This window comes from Egretta garzetta, unplaced genomic scaffold (genome assembly GCF_000687185.1).
Source record: "Egretta garzetta isolate BGI_Z169 unplaced genomic scaffold, ASM68718v1 scaffold169, whole genome shotgun sequence".
Lineage (NCBI taxonomy): Eukaryota > Metazoa > Chordata > Aves > Pelecaniformes > Ardeidae > Egretta > Egretta garzetta.
The window spans coordinates 687753-711811 of NW_009260798.1; the positions used below are offsets into that span (position 1 = coordinate 687753).

General features: G+C 42.0%; 1 protein-coding gene across 1 annotated transcript in view; it reads right to left on the bottom strand.

Moving 5' to 3' along the window:
* MET (MET proto-oncogene, receptor tyrosine kinase) overlaps positions 1-24059 on the bottom strand; it is a 70496-nt gene that overhangs the window by 1088 nt on the left and 45349 nt on the right. Inside the window, exons 10-18 of the mRNA XM_009646804.2 lie at positions 19688-19906; positions 13709-13855; positions 11408-11564; positions 10449-10589; positions 7794-8024; positions 5306-5386; positions 4506-4687; positions 2808-2917; positions 175-340 (exon numbers count right to left, since the gene is read on the bottom strand). Of these exons, the coding sequence (XP_009645099.1) occupies positions 175-340; positions 2808-2917; positions 4506-4687; positions 5306-5386; positions 7794-8024; positions 10449-10589; positions 11408-11564; positions 13709-13855; positions 19688-19906 (1434 nt within the window). The remainder of the gene's footprint in view (positions 1-174; positions 341-2807; positions 2918-4505; positions 4688-5305; positions 5387-7793; positions 8025-10448; positions 10590-11407; positions 11565-13708; positions 13856-19687; positions 19907-24059) is intronic.

Below are 24059 nucleotides of genomic sequence, written 5' to 3' on the forward strand. Positions count from 1 at the left end.
ATTGGGACAGATACCCTTTCTGGATGTAGAAACTGTCTCTTGTTCTTATGTGAACTAAAGTTAGCTTCAAATATAAGTTTTGGTTTGGAGTTATTCCATTCATTAAATACTAGAGAGATGCCTCAGGCAATAGAAGAGAAATTAATAGGTGATACAAATATGTTTGTACATTACCACATCTGACTTTGTTGTGAACTTCTGAGTTTGTAAACTTTCCAAAGCCATCCATTTCACTGGCAGTTTAGCTCCTGTTTTATTGTGCACACTGTAGTATTCTTTATCATAGACATCTCTAGCAAGACCAAAATCAGCAACCTTGACAGTGAATTTTTCATCCAACCTAGAGAAATGACAAAAAGGATTATCTGGCGAGATTTATGGTGGTGGATTATAATGAGTGACTTGCATTTTTGAGACCGTGACTTTGGACGGCAGTATTTTATCTTGGATCTATTAACTAATCTAACAGTGAAACAAGAAGTGCAGCAAAGTATATTTGACACCCATTTAACACAGCGGGTGAACTTGGGGAATTACTGATATTGTTTTGCTAATATAATTTGAATTACAGTTCTTTTAAAACAATTGCTCTGTATAAAAAATTTTTGCTAATAGCCTATACATCCCGACTGAGTGCTACGTCACTCTTTCTTCTTCCATATCCTTAGAAAACTCTAGTTTTTATTTCCAAGTCAGGGCATCACCTTTCCTATTCACTCTCAGTTTTGATAAGGAAAGACCCATCATTATCGCAGTGACTGCCCATAGATAACAATGTAGTCCCGTAACTAAGGATGTGTTTGTTGTCTGTACTGGGAAAGAATGGTGGCATAAGGAAAGTTCTGCTGGGGTTACAGCTCAGCCCTACCAGAAGGTCGCCCTCACTTTGGTCCTCCTAAGCTTGGTGTTTGTCCTGATAAGCGGTACCATTGTCAGAAAACAGAGCATGGGTGTTGGCAGACCTAGCCATGGCAAACACCTACTTCTGGGCTTCTTCACAGAATTGCCCAATCACAGAATGGGTGAGGTTGGAAGGGACCTCTCAAGATTATCTAGTTCACCACCACCTCTCCCGCTCAAAGTGGGCTCAGCTACCACAGGTTGCCCAGGACCATGACCAGCTGGGTTTTGAATATCTTCAAGGATGGGACTCCACAATCTCTCTGGGCAACCTGTGCCAGGGTTCAGTCATCCTTACAATAAAAGCATTTCTTCCTATGTTTAAATGCAATTTTCTCTATTTCAGTTTGTGCCCACTGTCTCTTGGCCTGTCCCTGGGCACCACTAGGAAGAATCTGGCTTCAGCTTCTTTACTCCACCATATCAGGTATTTATAGATATGGATAAGAGCCCCTTGAGCCTTCTCCAGGCTAAACAATCCCGTCTCTCTCTGTCTCTATACATGGCATTTGCCTGTCTTGAATTCATGAGGTTTCTGTCTGGTCACTGCTCTGCTCTGCTGAAGTCCCTCTGAATGGCACACAACCATCTGCTGTGTTTACTGATGTAATAACTAAATCAATACCAATGAAGGAAGTAGGAAGGAACTTTGATGGGTCAACAAGGGACAGTTAATGCCAGAGCAGCTTCCTGCACCTCTTCCAGGATAGTGGAATAGAGTCAAGAGTGCATGGGGACTGTATTTGCATCCTGGTTTCCTTTCTGATGGACGTAGTGGGGGCTGTGCTTCTGAGTGCTGGATTGCATGTGCCTACTGGGGCATGTGGATCTTCAATCCTACATCTTCCTCTCACGTGGCAGCGGCTCTGACGTGCTGAATCATATAGAAGCACAAAAGCAGCCCTTCAGTTGGTGATGTAAGACATCACGATAGCTGTTCCCTCCTCACCCAAGGAAGAGACAGTAGGCCAGAGGGAACATCCTGTTGCCACTATTTGGACTCTGATTAGTTGAACCAGGACTTCTATCCAGTAACCCAATTCCTTTCTTCTTGGGAAACCTGAAAATCATGTTGCCTATGGCTTTTTTCCCTCCCTTGAAAAAACAGCAATTGTAAGAAAACATTCTCTTTTAGAGGCTGTTCCGCTGCACGAGTGTGCACCCTTTGAAAAAGAATAAGAAATCTGATGTCACAGGTGAATAACCTTTTTGCAGACAGAGTTCCAGCTTATGATGTGCTAATAATAAACTCTAACATTTAATCCTGCTCCTCATTAATTCAGGTGATGAATCAGCATAATAGTATCAGCAACCCCTGTATCAGTTAGGCTGTGTGTAAACTGAACTGGCTGGCTACCTAGACAGTAGTTAGATTCCTTGAATGCTCTGATTTTTTAATGTTAATTTCTGTGTGCAGTTGAGCCACAGCTCATACTCATGTAATGAAAGATTACTGTCAGTAAGTCTCACTGGTGTTTCTTTGTGTTCCTGTTTTTCTCACAAAGTTCCCCTGGGTTCCTCTCCCTCCTGCTAGGTGCGGCAGCGGAGACGGGCTGCTTCTGAAGAGGTTGGGTGGAAGCACAGCAAGTTGAGACAACAGCAGTTTAACTTCCCTTAGGAGATGCCTTTTAAACGCTCTAACCAATGATTTTGAGAGACTATGCTCTCACCTCAGCTTTTCTTATTTCCCACACTTAAAAAAAAAAGCTTATGTGTAAGAAGCGAGCTCTGAGCAAGCTGAGTAGCTCATCAGTAGGCAAGACAAACATCAGTATAATTATGGAACAATGAAAAAACACCCTATTTTGACTAAAAAAGGAGTATCCTGGAAACTTTCATTTACCTCATCTCACTGTCTTACACAAAAGAGTGTGATAGCATGGCTGGAATTAGATGTTTGTACTTACATACAGTTTCTTGCTGCCAAGTCTCTATGGACAAACTTTTTGCTTGCAAGGTATTTCATCCCTTTTGCGACCTGAAGGCCAAATCCAATTAAATCTTTTACTGTTGGGTTCTGTAAAATACAAACATTTGGGATACGATGAATGTGGAAGCCCAAGGAGCAGAGTGGTTTTTGCTGTGACTCTCAGTTTCTGACACACCTATCTTGCCACCAGAATGATCAACACAGGTTGCTGCTTGTAGTAAAACTGGCGTAAGTTTAGGTCAAGTTCTTGCCTCCAGTGAGGAAATATACTTTAAGAAATCAAGCAAACTGACAGACTGCAGAAAAGTGAAGTTTGCAGCGTAAGCAGCATGACACGGGCTGGGAAGTGGAACTGTATGCTGGAACCTCAGGGTCATGGCTGATACATAAAATTCGTATTTGTGAACTTAGAGTAATAGCATGTAACTCCATAAAAGGTGCTAACTATGAACTTGCAGCTCATCAGCTGGAATGACCAAGAAAGGAGAGAGTCCTATTTGGGGCAAAATAAGCTCAAGCAATCATCAATATGATGCCATGGAAAAAGCAAATGAGACCTTAGCAGTGACCAGAGGAATATTTTCTGCAAAGATTAGTAAGTCTTTCTGCTGGTCTACAAGGTGACACCTTACCGAAAATGTTAAATACAGAAATAAATATAAACATAAACGTGTAATTCTTTTAGCCAACATCATGATGTGTTATGTAATGGTATGGTCCGACAGTTTTTTGTGGTGTTGCCATTGCTCTGTATAATTTTCTTCTGTGGAACAATGCTGTTCAACTGCAGCGTTAGTCTACTTATTTCAGGCAGGACCACAGCAGTAGTCGCAGACAAGGTCTCTGGTGCTTGTGGAATGAAAGAAGCTCAAAAGGGAAGAGGTCCCTACCTCAGAAAGCTTAACTCCCCCAACAATTGTTCAAGAAGCATTTTTTTTTTTTTTTTTTATTTTACTGGCTATTGTTGACTGCCGTAGAGGCAGAGGTGAAATCCCAGTAGCTCAGAAGTCGCTTTATATTGTCATAGCATGGTGAAATGGGTAAAATACTACAGTATAAGGTGGGCTTAGGCTACTTGAGGCTAGACCTGTGGTCTCATGCTTGAGAGAAAGCAGTAAGGCACTGAGAAATCTGCAGTCTTTCAGTGAAAATTCAGAAACTCTCTTATAAGAGACTACTCATAGCTTGTATAACAACTGCTGTTTTTCTCTCTGGGGATAAGAAGAAAAAATATTGATAATAACGGGACTGTGACAGTCTCTAGCTGGACATGAAGATCCCTTACCTAGAAGTTGGAAGAGCAGATGGTGCCGACCAGCACAGCTGTGCTGAAGTCAACAGAGATGTGCCAGTTTAAACCAGCAGATGGTTGGCCCCTTGACTTAGATCTCATAAACACATTTGTTTATAAAGAGGCTTATGGATGGGAAATGAGAAATACTTATTGCTGATAATTTCTGGGAAACATTCTAGAGAGGAATTTGAGGGGGAAGGGAAGGAGTGGCAGCGCTGTGGTCAGGCTCAGTGCCAGCCTAAGCAAGTGCTAAAGGTTAAGGTGTAGTAACAGCAGCAAGTTATAGACGTAATATAATTATCAGCGCTTACAACCTGTGGTGGTGGAGCAGGGCGTGGCTAGACTTGCATTACCATTTTGTAGACCTCACCATGTACTTACATGAGTCTCATTCCTAATGAAGTTGCGAAGATCTCCGTGTTTCATGTACGGAAGAACGACTAAGGGGGAGCCTTCATTGGGCAAACAGATTCCCAGGAGTGACAGGACATTGGGATGAGTGAAGTCTTTCATGATTATTCCTTCTTTCAGAAACTGAGCTACTTCTTCCAGGTCTGTAATCCCTGAGAAATCCAGTAATAAAATGAAATAATTAAAAAAACCCCCAACAAACTACAGTTCATTTCTGCACAGCATATCATTGCACAACAACGTGATAATGAGAAGCTGCAAACATGATCCCCACCTCCCACACTACAGCTAGGTTATGTGCATCGGTTTTCTCACAATGTGTAAATACAGCTTGTCAGTGGCTTTAATTCCATTTCTTCTTTTCTTATTATGAATTATTTAGAATTGAATAACAGCACTTGAGCAAAGTCTTTAATAAATGTTGTTATAGTTTCTTCCTGTTTTTCCAGCAGCTTTGCCCGCTCTTTAGCAATTTAACTTCCAAAAACAAATCTTCAGGAGTTAGTAGAATAAAAAATGACATTGCCTTTCCCTCATTTTCCTCTGTCCTTTTCTTTGTAGAGGAAATACATGGACATTTCATTCGATCCACAAGCATATACCAATGCCTCGTGGTAATCTAAAGTCATTGGAATTGCTCCAGAGAGAAATCTGATCCAGCTGCAACTGTGAATCTTTATTTGTGAAAGTACACTTCACTGTGATTAATTAGTTCACCCTGGTTATCTTTGGAATTATGGTAATGTCTCACTATTAAACATGGAACTCACTATTCAGTGACTTCACAGCACAATGAATTTTCCTGCCGTCGTTATCCAGCAATGTCCCATGGTACACACACCCAAAATGTCCTGTGTAAAAAATGAGCAGGATTAGCTTTCATAAGTAAAATTGGCTTTCTGGTATTTTCCACTGGGTTGCAATTATGATTTAGGAAAGTGATCACACTCCATTTCTGTTCAATGCCCAACACTTGTAATGTATACCTCATAACTAACACATAAAATGGTCATTGCATAAAACCATCATTACATAAAATGAAAACTATTTGCAGCATAATTGATACGTCTTGTCCTAGATGGAGAGTATAAATAATGACAAGGCTGGTGCCACGACTGCTTCATATTCTCATAGTCACTGTGCACACAAAACCCACGTCAGCCCATTCCCACCATGCTCTCCTGTTAGATATAGGTCAAAGGAGGGCACCAGAAGGCACGGGGAGGCAATTAGAAGGAGCTGATGGGCCCCCTGGGTCAGTGGTTCCTGGTGGTCTGCAAGCCCATGCTCAGAGGTCCACGGGATTGTACAGCCTTGATGCACCTTCTGTGGAAAATTGCATAAGGAGGCTCACTGTGGGCGTACAGCCTTTCAGGTCTTGCTAGTCCAATGTTGGACTAGAAAATGTTGAGGGTCACAAGTGGTGTATTGGCCATGAAAGGTTTGGGGGTCGCTCAACTGATCAGAGACTGACCACATTGCTAGCCGGCAGCCTATGGTCTCTTCTATGACCTAGGTCCTACTGCAAAATATCACTAAACGATGATGAGCAAGATTTGCCTTCTTGCTGACGGTCTAAGCAGTGAAATAAACTGCCAGAGACGCAGAAATCCTTCCCAAACCTGTGTTCCCTGTGAAGCAAATGGAGTAGTCTGCAGCGTGGGGAAACCTGCTGTGAGAAGTCAGATTGACCTGTTTGGGACACGCAGAGAACTTTGAACTCCAGCCACATGCATTAATTTATCCAAATCAAATTATGTACATGTAATGGTGGCTTTCCTTCAGGGATGTACTATTAACTGGACATTTAAAAAATATTAATATTTGCAGTTAGATAGAAAAATAGGGGTTTTGTCAAGTGTGAGTTCTGCAGAGAACAAGACTATCTGATTAATTCTACTAGGTTCCCGTCATAAGCGCTGGTGAGAGCCCAGCTGGCTTTGATTTTGGCTTGGGGTAAAATTAATACAAAGTTTGTTTTACAAAAGCAACTAAAATCCCATCAGGCCACAGATTGTTTGGAGCCTGGGCACAAATCCTAAAGCTTGGATCGGGCGTGTCTGAAATATTTTTGGGTTTGGCCCATTTGTAGTTATAAAGGAGAAAATTAAAAAAGGTTAATTATATCGGTGTCATTCCTGATATTTTTCAACATTTAAAAAAATGGGAAATTACTTGGCCTTTTCTGAAACAAGAAAGAAAAGAAAAAGGCCCACCCTTGCTTTGGGGATGATGAAGTGTAATACATGGAAGGGAAACACACTGACTCTTTGATTTGTGGCTATTTTCCTTCAGAAGCGGCATTAGGAATATCATTTATAGCCAAATTTTTATCAGCATTTCTGGTGCGCGACGGGAGACCTCTCACACGTGATCTGTAGAAGTACCGAAAATCCAGTTTTCACTTGGGTTGCTAATAAGTACTCAGTAGTACAGAGTTTAATAAATTCCCCTAACAGAAATACTGGCTTGGGCTGTGGAAGAAGGAGGGAACCTGCTTATGGAGATGTAGAGGAATAGGAGTGATGGGAGAAATTCAGAAAATTTCGGGACTCGCTTCATGTGGGACAAAAATAAGGGGAAGTGAATCAGGAGCTATGCATCACTGCAGCTGGGATGAGAGAGGAATGAGATGGGAACAGAGAGCCTTTGGCAGGAGGAAACAGTGAATTCCTCAGAGCTGGGGGAAACTTGCAGAGGAAAAAGGGGTGTGTGCATTTCACCTGGCCCATGGGGACTTTTATGGAACACACTAGTGACTGCAAGAGCTTTCAGTGTGGTGTAGCCACCTTGCCAGCTCTCAGGCTCCAAGCTTAAGTTCACTGGCACCCCCGCCTCAGCATCCCCTGCCATTTAGGTGTGTGCCTTTGGCTCGTGCAATATTCTGCGGTGGCCTCACTCCTGCACTGCAGCCTCGTCAATCAGAAGCCCTGGCTGAGCTTTTCCATAGCCTGGAAAAGGGCAAGAGTGAGGCAGCTGAGGGGGAACAAGCAAGTCTCTGAGTTCAAAGGAGCCCCAATAATTGGCAGACTCCTTCCTCCCTCTGGTGTCTTCTCCGGCTGATCAAATGCACAACCCTTCATCTGACTTCAAAGGAGAACTCCTTGGTTCTCCCCTTGATTTGGTGCATGGGATGCAGTGCTGCAAGAGGTAAAAAGCTGGAAAAACCTCCGTGTAGACACCTTATTCAGAATGGTTTGTAATGAATGGGTGTGCAAAAAGAACCCCAGTTTGCAAGGCAAGAACCGCGGTACCCACCTCTTCCTATTACTTCGCTGAAGTGCACAATCAGGCTGTCAGCACCAATAACCACGTGCTGCACTTCTTTGACCAGGTCAGGGTTTAAGGCACTGATGTCAATGTGGACATTAGTTTGGAGAAGCGGACTGGCTAGATCCGAGTCCCCGCTGGACAGAATTGGGGAGAGGTCAGAGTGAGGATACTGGGCAGGTCTGCACGATCCGTTCTGAGACATGCTTGGAAACTGATCTGCAAGATGAACAGAAACTGTTATAATCCTTTCAGACTTCTCCTTGGAAAATGAAGAGCTTTATTTCAGTGGTGAGCAAGGGTTTGGGTTTATCAGCTTGGAAGTGGCTTGGCTTTGCAGAAGTTTTGGTCACAAAGGGAAAACAAAAATATGCACTGCTAATCTGCCAAACTCCAGGAAAACCCTGCCGCTAGAAACTTCTGCTTGTCTCAGCTCTACTTTTATGAAAGTAAATGGCAAAACTTCTACTTTTCTGAGGGGATGGAATGAAGCCTTGTCACTTCTTGCCAAGCGTAGGTTATAGCATTTCTAGTAATTGGGAGTAACAGGAGTAAAATGGAAAAATGACAGCGATGTGGGAGGAGGAAGTAGTGAACAATTAAAAACATGAAACCTTTTATCATTGTCATGTTCTAATTTGGTAGGGCACTTCACATTTCATGAAGGTTTCCAAACTGCTGGTAACGAGCTATATTTATCCAATGGTAAATATTCAACCAGGGAAATGCCTAGAGGTGATTCACATCCTGTAAGTGCTGAAGATAATACAGTTGGTGCTACTCATGAAAATAACCCAAGCCAGCTGATTTAGAATAGCAGAAATTAAAATGTTTCAGTCAAGTGAGGAGTATTGATTTGAGAAAATTATTTTTGTCAACAACATGTTGTTCAGGTATTTCAAATTGCTTTTGTTTAAAAGATTTTCTTCTAGCATTTTGTGTAACAGAATCAAGGAACTAAGTTTAATTTACACCAATTTCAGTCTGGAATGATTCAGGTGGAGTGAATGAGCAGAATTTAGCCCAGGGTCAAACAGAAAAAAAAGGAATAAATTTAACAACAGAAATTATCAGATATTTTATCACGAAGAGTAAAAGGTTTTGTACAGGCATGCCTGATATATTTATGTACAAAACCTTCATATAGGGCTGTTATCACTCTAGGTGCTGAGAAAAACTCAGTGCTGCTCTACTGAAAAGAAAAAATACAAACTCTTATATTAACAAAGCCATGTTTATGTCACCAAGGGCAAATATCTATTTAATAATCACAGTAAAATACTCCAGCCGTGGTGGTATTTTTACAGCTGCTACATGTAAATCTGCATGTTTTTTGATGTTCCTGTAATTTTGTTCTTTGACAGTAATGGATGTGAACATTCCTACAGGAACATTAAGTGAACGCGCCTCCTTCTTGGGTGCGCTCTCTGCTGGGCTTGGCCAGTGCACAGTAGCCGCAGGACCACTGCAGATTTACCTGCCACCAAGGACCGTTGCATAGTTTTGTCTCGTGTACCACTTTCCCTTCTAACCAGCGGCACAGACTTTCCTTTTCCTTTGGGAATCTTTCAATCAAGAAACTTCCTGTGCGAGCTGGCGGCACCAATTAAAGAATCATAAAGGAAGCTGGGAACGGGCCTGGCTCTCAAACAGCTCCACAATTGGGGATTACAAAGGTGGAATAAGGATTTGGAGTGATTCCTATTGAGTTCTATATGGCAGCACTTGAAATAGTACAAGACTATGTCTATACCAAGACTAACAAATATCTGTGATATCTCAAATATCATAATGTGGTAACTCCTAACAGTTAAAGACTCTTTAATGGTAATCACAGAGCATGGTCTCTACACGTCTTAAAGAATATGTTCAGCCTAAAGTGTTATGATAACTGCAGCAGAGTGCTCTTCTGGAGAATGCCCACTCTAAAATGGGGTTATAAGGCACAAAAATGTATTCAGCATTATTCAGGGCTATTCTTCCCTCATGCCCACAGGCCTGAAAATGATCAAGTGTGTTTTCTGAGACTGGCATATCAGCCCACATGGACCTCCACCCAGTTTGTCACAGTTTTCACATCCCTTTAGCTTAATTTTAAAAATCAACATTTCTGTGTCGTACAACGTGCCATTTTATAGGAGGGGCAGGAACAGACAAAAGAATATTAGCTTACAAAACTCCATGTCCCATGCTGGGCTGACAGAACTGCTTTATGACAGCTGTATGAAGTCACTGAGACACACTAAGCCTACAGCCACTCGATGCTATCCTTAAAATCAGTTTTTTCAGAGTGGATTTGCACAAGGTGTGATGGACCTCAAGATAACACAAAATCGTTATATCCACTAGCTCCTAATAAATTGTGGAGCATATGTACAGAGAGCTTTTACTAAGAGTATTTTATATATTCCTCCAACCTGAGCAAAAGTAAAAGTCCTTTGCACCTTAATCTTGGGAAGCACCTGAGAAGCTCAGTTCAAACAGCAAGCCTGTGAACACGTGGAAGTCCCAAACAATGCCGACACAGACAAACCAGATGAGAAACTGAAATTAAGTTATTGATCAAAATAGCTGTTACCTGAAGACATATGAAAAACAAGGTGTATAAAATGTCATCTGTACAGATTCATAATAGAGGTGTACCTTCTGGAAAAGTTGATCTGTAGTCTACAGATTCGCTTGAAACCATTTCTGTGGTTGGACTTACACTCCTTGCGCTCACCAGCCTGTCCAGGTGAGGAGTGTGCACTCTGCCATCATAGCGCACTAGGTCGCTTCCCAGATCTGAAGGGGGAGGAGAAAGAAATATCAGAAAACCCTCATGTTTACTGTGTGCCAACATTCACTTAGGTATTTGTTTAAGGTTAGATGTTCTTCTCTGCTGGGAAGAGGGTTGGGTTGTTGCTGAGGCAGACATGTGCAGGACCTGAACGTGAGCTAGCTGTACAGCACAAGATTTGCTGTAACTTGTGTTAAAGCCCCACTCTTGGCCACACTGGAATAGCCATGAGAGCTTTGAAGCCTCTGGGGCCAGCTTTGTGATCTGGTTGTGATCCTGCATCAGAGCAAGACCCGGTTATACACTAGATGTCCTCCTCCTCCTCCCGCTGTGTGTAGTGTGGCAGTTCCCACTGGAAGCAAACCCAGATGCAGGGGCCAGAGAGGAGACCCACTCTGACCAAGTTCCGGATTTGGGTGGACAGGAGACCAGGACGCTGCAGCGCTTTGTCTCTTGCACAACTTAGGCACAGCCTGGAGGACTACAAGGCAACCGGATGACGCTGAAGTACTTGTGATTCCACGCATGTCATTTACTCATCCCCTCTTCCAAGGCTGACTGGGGAAGAGGAGTTACTAAGCTTTCCTAAGAGCTCAGAGCTCCTCCAAAATCCTTCTCCTTTAGGCATAGCATGGCCCTTCACCCAGCTCAGGCAAGAGCCAAGGGCTGAAATGAAACTAAATATTGGACTTGATTGTGAAACCTCTGCTGACAGGTTACAACATGGCATTGCATGGCAGTTAAGCAAAGCATAAATTGATGTCGGGTTTCAAAATTGGAGATATAATAATGGAATTATTTGATGGAATTGACTGTGATGGACCTTTAATTTGTTTCTTCTTCCTTCTCCAGAGGAAAAACACCAAAAAGATAAAAATTAAAACTGATGTTGAAACAACTCCAGCAATTAGTCCTGTGAAATTCTGATCTTGCCGGATCAGCACTTTTCCAATGACTGTTGACAAAACCTCTTGCTTCCACTGAAAAAAAACAAAGAAAAAAAAATAGTGTGATGATTTCAAAAGACAAGTAAGAAGTAGATTATTAGCACTAAAGTGCGAGCTGATATGTTCCATATGTACTAAATCTTGATTTTGTGATGCTGTACTGCGATAAGACACTGGGAGTGGAGAAATCGGTATATTGGTGTGCATGAAAGCAGATCGACATTTTTATGATTCGTTACATGCCTTCAAGAGTGCTGGTAGTGACACAGCTATGTATGTGCTACACCACACAGACACCACGCACTCCGGGTAACAGGGTCTCACTGCTACCAGATGTTAATTCAAAATGCTAAATTCATACATTTACTCAAACGGGGCAGGGAAATGCATGGGCCTATGGATATATGGGCTGAGATGTATGTTAAAAAACCCTAGCCCAAATGACTTTAATATGTGTCCTTCTGGCATACATACACTGTAACATCAAACTCTCTCTCTGTTGACAGCGTGCCTGTGTTTTAGTTCCCAAGGTCACGTGAGCCTGTCCCTTGCCAGCTTCCAGCTTGTCGACAGTTTAAAGAAACAAAACAAAACAGAAAAAAAACCAACCCCAAAAAATCAACAACCAAACAAACAGCAAGCAGCTAACAGGGCAAAACTGTTTTAGGTCACACGGCACTAGCTCAGTCAGTTGGAATGCATTTGGCCATCTTTTCTCTTCCTCCTGTGGAATTCATTCCTCTGGGTACTGTAATGATGGATTTGCCCGTCAAAAGAGCAAATTTTCTCCTTCGCTGGGCAGACTGCAATTTCTGAGGCTCCTTGTCAGTAAACAAGCAGAAACCTTATTTAACTCCTTTATGTTGTGTTCGTTTCTGCGTAGGAAACACACGTCACACATATCTGTTTCTTAGGGGTTAAAGAAATAGCACATAGTAGAACTGACTGAATGCGATGCCAGTCCCGGTTGCATATGTAAAAACACAAACAGGTACAGAATGCAACGTGTGCACAAGTATTATATGAAACAAGGCATTTACAGGTCTGGGAAACAGATTTGCCAAAAGGAGAGCTGCAATTAATTTCATAGTTTACCTGATACATCCAAGAAATTTAATTAGTACTTTTCAAAGTAAATTCATTTTAGAAGAAATTAATATTTACTGCATTGATAAAGCAAATTAGTTATTACTATTTACTTAGATTGCAGTAGCACGTAGGAATACCACTCAAGGCCTGGGATCGTATTGAGTGGAACGCCAGAAAGACATAGAAAAAATAGACGGTCCCTCCTCCAAAGAGCTTGATCCGAGTCACACTTACATGACTGGCAAAGTTTCCACTTGTTTTCAGTGAATCAGAGTCCACGGTCATAAAATTTCTGAACGCCAAAAAGACATAGAAAAAATAGACGGTCCCTGCTCCAAAGAGCTTGATCCGAGTCACACTTAATGACTGGCAAAGTTTCCACTTGTTTTCAGTGAATCAGAGTCCACGGTCATAAAATTTCATAGCTTAAAGGTAACTCCCTTCTGCTGTGATTTTCCTTTTTTTTTATATTTAAAAAAAAATACAAAGATACTGGAAGATTTGTGCCTTACTCTATAAACCAGCGGGTCAAAACTGTCTACGATTTAAATTTGCAGTAGCACTCTGAATGACTCTAGTGAGACCACCTTTAGAACAATAATTTTAGAACTCAAACATTTGTCCTAAGTGTTTACATCTTCCAAAAAGAATCGAAAGGAAATTACAAAAAGCAGACAAAAAATGCTTTCAGAAAGGATCTGATCCTATTGACTGCAGCGGAATTTTTTGCTGAAAAAAAGGACTTGTGAGCTCCAAAGTAAACCTACTCCATTAGAGCTTCCCATTCCTCCCCATATGTTTCCTCTTGCGTTTCAATTAATAACTATCATTTTATTCCTGTGCTTAGGTTAGGTCCTAAGGCCTAGGGCTCCAGAAAGTCTCTGTACAAACAGGTAATAACAACAATCATGATAATATTTCTTTTAAAATAGTCAATATGATTTGAATTTCCATCCCATAGAAACACGCACAGAGATATCTTTGTAAACACAGGCTTAGGCTTAAATTTAAAGTTTGTAGGTTCAATGGTGACATTGGGAAAGATAATAAAAATGGCATTAATATCTCGTGTGGTGTAGCCGCCTCACCTCTATATTTAGCTCGCTGTTGGATTTCAGGAGATCGCTGGGAACTGTACACAGAATTGATTCTGACTGCAGGAGGAGGTTTTCGCAGCTTTTATTTCCAACTTTTAGCACCTCTCCTTTAACAGCTTCTGAATCAATATAATTTCCCTTTGAAAAAGAAATCAATTTCATATTACATAACCATCTCATAAAAGTTACGGAGAAGTCCTTTTATTACCTTGGAAAATGTTTTTAATGGAAAAACAATCATGAAATAGAAGACTAATGCAAATTTACATTGCCCTGTCAATATACACGTATTAGGTTTTTTCATGTAAATGGGAGTTTGACAGACAGGCCAGAGGCAGATGAAAAAGTTCATGGACAAAATCTGCTGTCACTAATACTTACACAGCCCATACAAGCTTCTAAAAATTTAAATGCCCAAGGGATAAATTCTGTTGGTCCTGTCATTATTTGCACAAGAAAGGAAGCATTATGTGACCCTGCTGTTTATACAGAACTGGCATCATATTATCCACAAACTAAAGGCATCTTAAACATTTTGTTTTGCAAGTGGTTATGGTAGCAGGAGTGAAGCTTTCAAAAAGAACTAATTAATTATAATCATAAAAATGCTCAAATCTATTAAAATCACATTCCACAGGCCAAAGAGGGACAAACCCTGGTAAAGATGACAGCATGGAAAGTGCACTCCCTGCTCAGAAAACCTGCTTTCACATCCCAGACTTGGATGAAATATTATTTCTTCTGGTATTATGATTGTTTGCGATCTTTTTGTGCTCAGGAGGGCATCAAGAAGCTGCTGTACCCTGTGTACAGCCCAGCTTAAGATACGATGAAAGAACAGGCGAATTAAGCAGGAGTAAAAGGGGAGAAGGGAGGATGGGGAGTACCACTGATACAGGCTATTCCTGTGGGCTGGATCTGGGAGTTTCTCAGGAGAAGGGAGGGAGGCGTCATGGCTGATGCTGCTGTGAGGCCTCATACACTGGAAAGAAAACAGGAATCCCACTCTGAGGGGCAAGAAAAATTTTGGAATATGTTTTGGGTCTGCTGCAGAATCAGACTGAGACCTGGGCAAATATTAGTAAAACTACAGGAAAGCCAGTTTCACAACCTCTTTTGACTGGCAAAGCCACACCTCAGGTGAGCGCTTTTTAATTGCTGGCCAAAAAAGTCCATTTTGCACTCTATCTTCTGTCTACTTGGAGCCTTTCTGTTTGGTGTTAATTAAGTAAATATTCAATGTTTATTGCTTATTAGTATGGAGGCTTGCTGGAGATTGTGAGCCATTCATGTTCAAACCTTTCCTTTGAATGAAGTACCTCAAGAAGACTTGAATGTGGGTCTTCCATCTCCAGGATACATGTACTATCCTGGAGAGTGTGGGTGAGTGGCCTCTCTTTTTCTTCTACACCAAATCTTAGAATTTTTTCTCCACCAAAACTGATACTTACCCAAAGGAAAAAAAAAAGACAAACCGTACTGACGTTTCCTAAGTTGGTCCTTAGCCAGTTATAATGAAGATAGTAGTTTTTTCTTATAACCATTACCACTATATTACCTTTAATATATTATAGTTTCAAACATATTCAGTATAATACCTCAATATATTAAGAGTTTCAAAACTCCTTCCGCAGTAGTTTTGCTCTTCTAAGGACCACAGATTTTGCCTATGATTTTAAGAAAAGGAGGAAACTGACTCCTCTGAGAACTGGGCAGCAATATTTTCTCTTTTAAAATGCGTGTTACCCCCTTCTTACTGAGCAGTTCCCTTGCATGGAAGCTGGAGAAGCTAGTTACTGGACTAAGTAGCTGTTGAAAACTGTTCTGATGAAGCAACTACCTCACACCTTTAAAGATGGGAACAATTTGGGTGAAGGTCTAGAAGCAGCAGAAGGGCCACAAATAAAGGTGTAGAAATTTTCAGATTGGTGTCAGAAGAATTTTTGAGGTTCCTCAGCAGGGTGAGTTGACTTGGGAAGAATGAAGAGTTACTGCAACTGCAGAGCTTCCATTTCAGCTTGTTCAGAAATACCAGGGTTTCCATATTGCACTCTCTTGGACCAGACACTGAGAAAAACATAATTTTCTATGCGATGTAGAAGAAGATTGAAAATAGAGTGACCTATAAATAAGCAAGAAGAGGTCCTTAAGATTGTCTCATAAAGAATGTGTTGTACTGGCTTAGGAATAGATAATTTAGTAAGTCTCATCATACTCTTAGTTTTAGGGCAGATGTGCCAGAGGACAGCGAAGATCTCAGATGCGATGTGTAATATGAAATGACAATTGTGCTACTTATTTCTGTAGTGGAAGATTTATATTTAAATACAACTTAGTCACCTAGTGGCCCATTCCTAGGCCTCCTCTGGAAGCATGCACAGAATTTTTGCAGCAGCTTGGTGCACGAGCACAACCCCAGACTAAGCCAGGCCTCTGGTCAGACTGAGGTAAAAAGCTGTTTCTTTCCTTATTTATTTGTAGGATTTTTTTCACAGCTAGGACACACTGGGCTGTCAGCAGGCCAGGTTGCAGGTCTGGGTCAGTGGCTCCGGCGGGAGGCAGCAAGTAGACTCTGTCCTCTTGAGCAGACTCAGGTCATCCCCAACAGTGAAATACCAGAATTTCTCCTGCCCTGAGAGTTTCCCATGTTGGCGGGAGATGGGAACACTTCTGAAGTGGTGCCTTCACGGTGTCGAAGCAGAGAAGTGCCTCAAGCCGCTCTGCCATGACCCCTCTGACTGGGGCATCGTGGGCACTGAGAGACTTCAAAGAGCCATGTACTTGGCAGAGGAAGACAGTGATGATGTGGGACCTTCAGAGGCTTGGTAGTGTGGAAGACAAAAGGGCTGGCACTGATGACAAGAAGGGCTGGCTTTCATGGCACACAGTGCCCTGACTGTATTTTAGATAGCAGACTTAATGTTTTCTTGTGTGTAACATTTTCTTACAAAATCATCTTATGGTCATCAGGGGAAACCAAACAGAACCTTTCAATCGGTACCCACTGTCATTTGATGAAAGCCAAATATGTCACACTAGATTAGTTTGATTGAAAAACTTGTGATAAAAGCTCCCTCCACCCCTCTGAAACTAATTAAGAAAAAGAGAAAAGAACTTTGGTTTGGTGGAACAGACTGTTCACTGAAGCAAGCTGCCATTTAATTTCATGCTGAGCTTGCTTAATTACTGCACAAAATATGACCATGAGGCATGTAAACTTGTGTGTGTGTGTATTTTTCAATGTGGGTACAGGGTGAGGGAAAAGTGTTGCCAATATGGCTTGTAATGATCTTTTGGCTCCTGACTATAATTTCTGAAAGTTGCCTCAGTGTTTTGGTAGAAGCATCCCACTATAACTAATTCTATTTAGGGGAAGATGTTAAATTGGTGCTTGGTTGTGCTTTGTTCTAGAAGACCAGCTTTCACTAACATTACTCTCCAGTTGGTTGCTGGGAAATAACCAGAGCAATAGGCGTAGGTAGACATCTGCCTTGTGTGCCATGACTACAGGGGACATCAACACTACAAAATCGTGACTTTGGTCAGTTTTCAGTGGGACAGTCCTCAGCCAGCCTTTCTCATCTGAATGGCTTCTTCTTAGTGATAAACAGCACTAGGGACTTCTCCTTCAGGGAGAATGAAAGGTTCAAGAGTAAAAGAAAGAGTTAAAAAAACAACTCATTTTTAACCCTCACTCTCCGGGAAGATTACGGAGCAAGTCCTCATGGAAGCATTTCCAGACAGAGAAAGGATGAGAACGTGATTGGGACCAGCCAGCACAGGTTTCCCAAGGGTGGATTTTGCCTGAGCAGTCTTCTAGGCAGAGATGACTGGCTCTGTAGATGAAGGGAGACCGACGGACAATATTTACCTTGGTTTTAGGAAGGTTTGCAACACAATGTCTCCTAGCAATGCAAACAAATCGGGTTGATATGGGCTGGACAGATGGACTAGAAGGTGGGTGAAAAACTGAATGGCCATCAGCTCAAATCTTAGAAGTCTAACAAGTGGTGTTCATCAATGGCTAGCACTGGGACCAATACTGCTTAAAATCTTTATCGACAACCTGGACATAAGGATAGGATGCACTGTCCTTGTACTTTCAGATGACATCATATTTAGGAAAATGACTGATATACTGGACCACAAGGTGAACTGAGACAGCAGTGTGCCACTGTAGCGATGAAGGCTCAGCGCATACTCTAGCAGCAGCAAAGCCTGTAGATGGAAGGTGATTGCTATCCTCTGCTCAGCACTTGTGAGGCCATACCTGCAGACCTGTGTTGAGTTTTGAACCCCACAGAACAAGAGAGATGCTGACAAACTGGATGAAGGACAGCAGAGGGCCACTGAGCTAGCAAGGGAGCTGAAGCACCAGATGCACAATGCAGGGCTAGTGGAGCTGGGTTTTTTAAAGCTGTAAAATCCATTCCTGGAAAATCTCCATTCTTGGAGATTTTCAAAACTCATCTAGACAAGACCATAGGCAACCTGACCTAATTTTCAACTTAGCCCTGTTTTGAGCAAGGGGGTTAGATCTATGAAAGACCTCCAGAGGTTCTTTGCAATCTAAGTTATTCTATGATTCTTCTCAAATTAGCCTTCTTTCCAACCGGTTGATATGCATGACCTGGAAAATGCTGGCAAACACTGCTGTCACTGCACAGAGGCACTGAGCCATGCAGCAGCTATACATTCCCAGCTCTCCATTGACCCGCACACCAGAACTCTTTCTAGCGTTTCTCCATAACTGAACAGGAGAATTGCTCTGCATTGAGGAAGGGATGATTGTACAGCCGCAAGTTCCAACTAGAAAAACTAAGCAAAAAAATAAAAATCAGACTGATTGTTCTTTGGAGTTTTCCCAAAACACTTTGTGCAGACAGATCAATATTCAGAGAGTTTGACTGAAACTGGCTGACAGAGGCTCTGAGGTAACTCCCTCTGATTTCCTCCAGCTCAGGAGCTGGCCCACTGGACCATCTTGGAGTCAAAGACCTCAGGGCTTCCAGATTTCATGGCTGTCACAGGGGAAAAGAGTTTTGGCTTACAGAGCTATGGAGCAGCTACACAAAGAGATGACCCCAGCATTAAGGCTGATTCTTTTCTGTAAAGCATTTTTTATAGATTATATGCTATATAAATTATAGATAGTCTACATAAATTAGATGTACATAATAATAATTTTTCATAAACAATCATTGTAAATCAGAAACACCTGAATTTATACTGTTTCTATTTGATAGTCTGACTCAGAAAAGCACTAGATTTCAAGAAATCAGGCTCTTGCAAAATAGATTTAACTTTCTCTGCAGCGCTCTAGCAGAGAGCAGCCTGTGCCTGCGAGGGGCCCAAATTCCTAAGAGATGTTTCTCAGTGCTGCGTAGGCTATTCTCAGTGCTCCTTTAACAGGCACTCAGCATCAACTTTGCATTTTTCATGGATCCATAAATATTTAGGCTACAGCGGTGACTGATCCTCATGGGTGACTTTGTGCACAGGCCAGAGTTTTCCTCAGCTCTAGAGATCCAAAGCCACTAGGCCACTTTCTAAAGGCAGCTCCACATCTTTTGCGAGGAAGAACACAAACCCATGTGCCAGCAAGAGCCAGGGCTCACGCGCAGACCACACACTCCAGGTTCTGGGCTGCTGGCCACGTTTAATCCTGGACTGGTGACGCAGCTCATTGCAACTGGAAGATGATGTGGCATGGTCCTCCCGTGAGGATGAGGAAAGCCCCTCTCCCCCCCCAATAGATGCCAATAACCACCCAGGCATATCTTTGTTTTCAACCCTGCATCTTTTAAGTTGTGACGGCGGGGGGCTTGGGTGAATGCCGTACTGAACACACTGCTCTCTCTGCCCTTGCTTCCTTGGGGCTTCCTTTATTTCATCAAAATATCTGTTCCACGCTACGCTGCTGATGTGCGCTTGCAAATAATTGAAAAAAATTATTTCGACATTTCTTACCTTAATTTCCAGAATGTTTTGGTTGCCTCTTGAGATGAACACTGGCTTTTCAAAATGCTTAAATACAGGATTATTTACGTAATCAAAATCAAAGTACAAAGAGCTGACACCATCAAAAATAAAGAAAACTTTGGTTACAAAGGGTGGTTGAAGATTGAAGGCTTTCAGTGAAGGAGTTGTACAGCAGATTATCTCTGAGCTAGAGCGGTGGCTACATGCCTATAAGAAAGAAAGAGGTAATTGGAATAAGTACATGCATAGGAAGTCACTGGTAAACGTAACTGTTCTTTAACAATACACATATATTGAAAAAATAAACACCAGAGGTCTCGTTCTTCTTGAACCAAAGCAAAATCCTGATCAGGGCTACACAGCGTTTATTTAGAGCCGAGAGAAAAGTATAAAAACTTCTCGTCAATGGTGTTTGCACTCTTGTTGAGGAAATGTTCAAGTAAACAAGCTTCCTGGCCTGATTGTTCACAGCACTTTCAAAGTAAATATTTTTCAGATAATTAATGGAAAATGATTTCCAAAGCCAAGGAACATCGGGAGGCTATCCTGATGTACTGAGCTGTACTGGGACACAAAGCAGCCATAATTCAGTTTATCCAGCATATGCCAGAGGGACTGCTGCATGGATTTCTTTTCCTTTTACACTACCAAAGAAATAACAAGGGACCAGGGGAGAAGGTTAAAAACAGGGCCAATGAGTCTGACTGAAAGGGTGGAAAACAAAAGCAAAGCACCACTTACCCACAGCATAGCTAAGCCACTGTTTCCAGAAAGGCACTATGGATGCTGTGATGTGCTTTACAGATGCGCTTTAAAGCCAAAGCCACTGTGGGATTCTGGGCCACAATAGCTCAGCAAAGTGTATCTTCTTCCTAAAAATGTATGTGTAAGGCCCCAGACGGTGCTTAAGCACGCAGGTGTCACGCAAGGCCCTCCTGGGAGTGTTGGCTGCAGGACGTGCTTCCCGCTGTGTCTCCCTGGCCCAGCGGGGCTGAGATGTTTGCCCCTCACTGCAGAGCAGGAGCTGCCTGACAGCAGGCGTGAAGCCGTGCTTGCCCCTCACTCTGCTGTTATTCCTCGGGAGAGCCTGCTCTGGAGCTGCTTGCTGGGGGAAGGCTGCTGGTCTTCCACACTCCAGAAGACCTTCCAGAGCATGCTCTGTGCTGTGGGGGTGCGATCCAGTGTGAAACGTCTGGCCAGGGTGCTTCCCTCTATCCCATACCGCCTGGATGCAGGAATCGTGAGACAAACAAGAGAGACCCAGGTCCTTCCTAAAGGGATTGCTGTGTTGCAAGCAAGGACAGAGGGGATCTGCAGGCAGTCTGATCTGAAGCTGAGTTTAGGCAGTTTGCAGGGATAAGATGAATCTGCGCAGATGGGATTCATCCAGCCTGCACCCAGACGCCTGCATTGGAGTTAAGTTGTCTAAACTGCCTTTATAGCCAACGGAGGGAAACAGGCGCACCTAGAGCGGGATTCATCTGATCCATTTTAGACTACAGTTGAATCAGATTAACGGTGCTCTAGAAGGGTCAGCTCCACTCTCTTGACTGTGGAGGTTTCTACATGACTAATTTGGTTGTAATGTCAACAGCCCGTCTGCAAGCATCGACGGGAAGCACCGGGGGTGCTGGGCAGCATCACGCAAACCGCCGTTAGCGACTGTACCGTGTACTCCCTTCGCCATGCCTCCCTTTCACGCTGCCTACCGTGGATATGGTTGAAGGACTTCTGGCTCAGAGTTGCTTCAGCTCCACAAAAGTATTTCTCCTCCAACTGTATAAACCTTCTGTAAGTAGTTCCCTGTACACTGTGCCCTGGCAGCAGAGATTACACTTTTTTTTTTAATTTTTTTAAATAAATGGAGTGGCTGACAAGAACAGGGCTTAGCTCCCAGTCATCATAAATCTCACATTTGTTCTGCAAGAAATTTCCCTGGAAAACCAACAGTGCTGTTGAATACCTTTGCGCATCTAGAGAAGGCCAAAAAAGATATTTTTTTTCTGTTTTGTTTTTCAAATTAATTTGAAAAACAGTTTAAACTGGTTCTCATTATAAAATGCTGCCTGAAGGAGCTGTGGAATTAGTTTACATTTGTCTCTAATATGTTAAATTAATGCAATGTAATTTTGCTGTTTCAAATCAGTGAGACAACTGTTCAAGCTATATCAGTTATAGATTCACATTAGCTTGAAAAGTGGGATTAAATTAGCTATCTACAAATCAGCAGTTTTTCTTATCACCACAGCAATTCATGTTTCTGTGCATAAAACTGTGAAATCTTGAATCTGCCAAGGGAAACATTTTCAAGGCTCTGGAACTGAGCACTGGAGTTTCAGAGCTCTATTACGAGGGTTACATGCCTGCGAGCTGTGAGTTCGGCACTCGGTTTAAATAACCTGGTGCAGCTCTCAGCGATGCTAATGGGACTTGCACCCGTGTAAGTAACAGTCCTTTTAGATTCCTAGCACAAATTCAGAAATATTTGTGCATCCCCCGTGATAGCAAGGTAATCTGTGAGACACAAAACAAGGCAGAATTTTGCTCCATTTGCTTACAATATTATACTGTTCTTCCTCTTTTGAATACCTCGTTATACAGCATTGACCATCTCAGGCTTTGCTATATCACATGGTTCTAGAAATTCATTTGAATCAGTATGGTAACAATAAGATGCATCATTAGTATAATGTATGATCAAGCCATGCTTTTCCATGATATATGTATTTTCGTAAAGATATCTATCATATTGTGTCGATTCTTAAAAGGGATTACTAAAATATATATAATTATAAAGCCAAATATGTCCCAGGTAATCATTATATTTATTTGATTAATGTAAATTCATTAGACTTTTTATCTACTGTAGAGTAGTGATGTGCCTTAAATGAATAGCAGTGGTATTCATAACTTTGTTTGTGGCTATCTATTAGAATCAGATGCTTTACTTTATCAGGCCAGTCTCTGAAGAAGAAGCTTTCAGAAAATGATAAAAATCTAATAATACTCTTTGGAGGGTATGCAATGTGACTGATTGGTAAGGTCAAGAAAAATCTTATTTGCAATGCCCTTATTGGTACATGATTTGACATGACATTTTTACCTTGAAATTGGTTTTAGCAATTGAAGAATATGACGGTTTAGTTTTCAAGAAATATTGGATTGAGGATCTATAAGAAAAAAACTCTAATTCAATCTATTGCCTTCTCAATTAAGATACTGCCTATCACCCAGCACCTTTAACTTTTATTTAATTAGGCTTTAAAGTACATTCACTTTAAAAGCTAAGCTTACATTCTTCTTGTGACTACAATCCACATCTGAAGATAATAAGGATGAAAAGATGTAAAAATTATGGAGCATTTCACAAGCATAAGTAAATACTATATACCCCAAAGGGAATAATAATACATTGCACAATGCATATGACTCATCACTTAAAGGTATGTATTCTTGTTTCATTTGTAAAATATGACCCTTGAGGCAATTAATTCAAACCTGACCTACAGAATCTGAACCTCGGTGCCCAATTCAATTTTTTTTTCATCTGATAGAACAACAGGAAAAGTATGAGGGAGGATCTCTGAACTCCAGAGGTCTCCCAGCAGCTGACCCAGATAAGAGAGGGGCGGTTGGATGTGTGTTACAGGATCTGTAGCAGTCAGAAGGGAGAAAAAGGCCAATTTGTCCTTTCATAAAAAGTAAACTTTTGGAGTTTCAGTGAGAAATGAAAGATGAATGAGGTTACAGGCAGACCGGGAGACTCTCCAACCGTCTTTGCCAAAGGATGATTTCTCAATAGAAAGAGATGAGAATTCAGGTCCGCCTTGAGGAAAGCCTATTCAGAAGGCTTTTCTGGTGAGTGAGAAACTGAGCAGTGGCACTCAAGCAGGGTATCTTGAAGATTTTTCACAGAACTCATTGGCTTTTGCTGCCGTTTCAGGTAGGGCAATGAATGCTCATAATGGATCGGTAGCATTTTTATTCTAGTTGTCATCTTGGTTGAAGGCATGGGAGATGATACTTCCAGTCTATCAGATCATTGGACCAGAAGGTAGGGTAAAACCTCTCTTGCTCCTGGGTCTCAGAGCCAGCCCTTCGCTCAACATGACCGATACTGACTGGCAGTCTAAATTCCTCCCTGGGCTTGGGATGGTCAATGTACCTGCTAGCACCACATCCCTGGCACCCCGGTGATTTCACAGCATGGGCTTTTCCCTGATGCCCCCTGCTGCACCCTTTCCTTGCCAGGAGATGTGCATGAGATGCAGATTTGGCACAGAAAGAAAGGCCAATGGTTCTCCTCTGCAAAGGAAACCCTTTGCTGGGCTTCTGTGGCAGCTTTATGCCACAAAGTCAG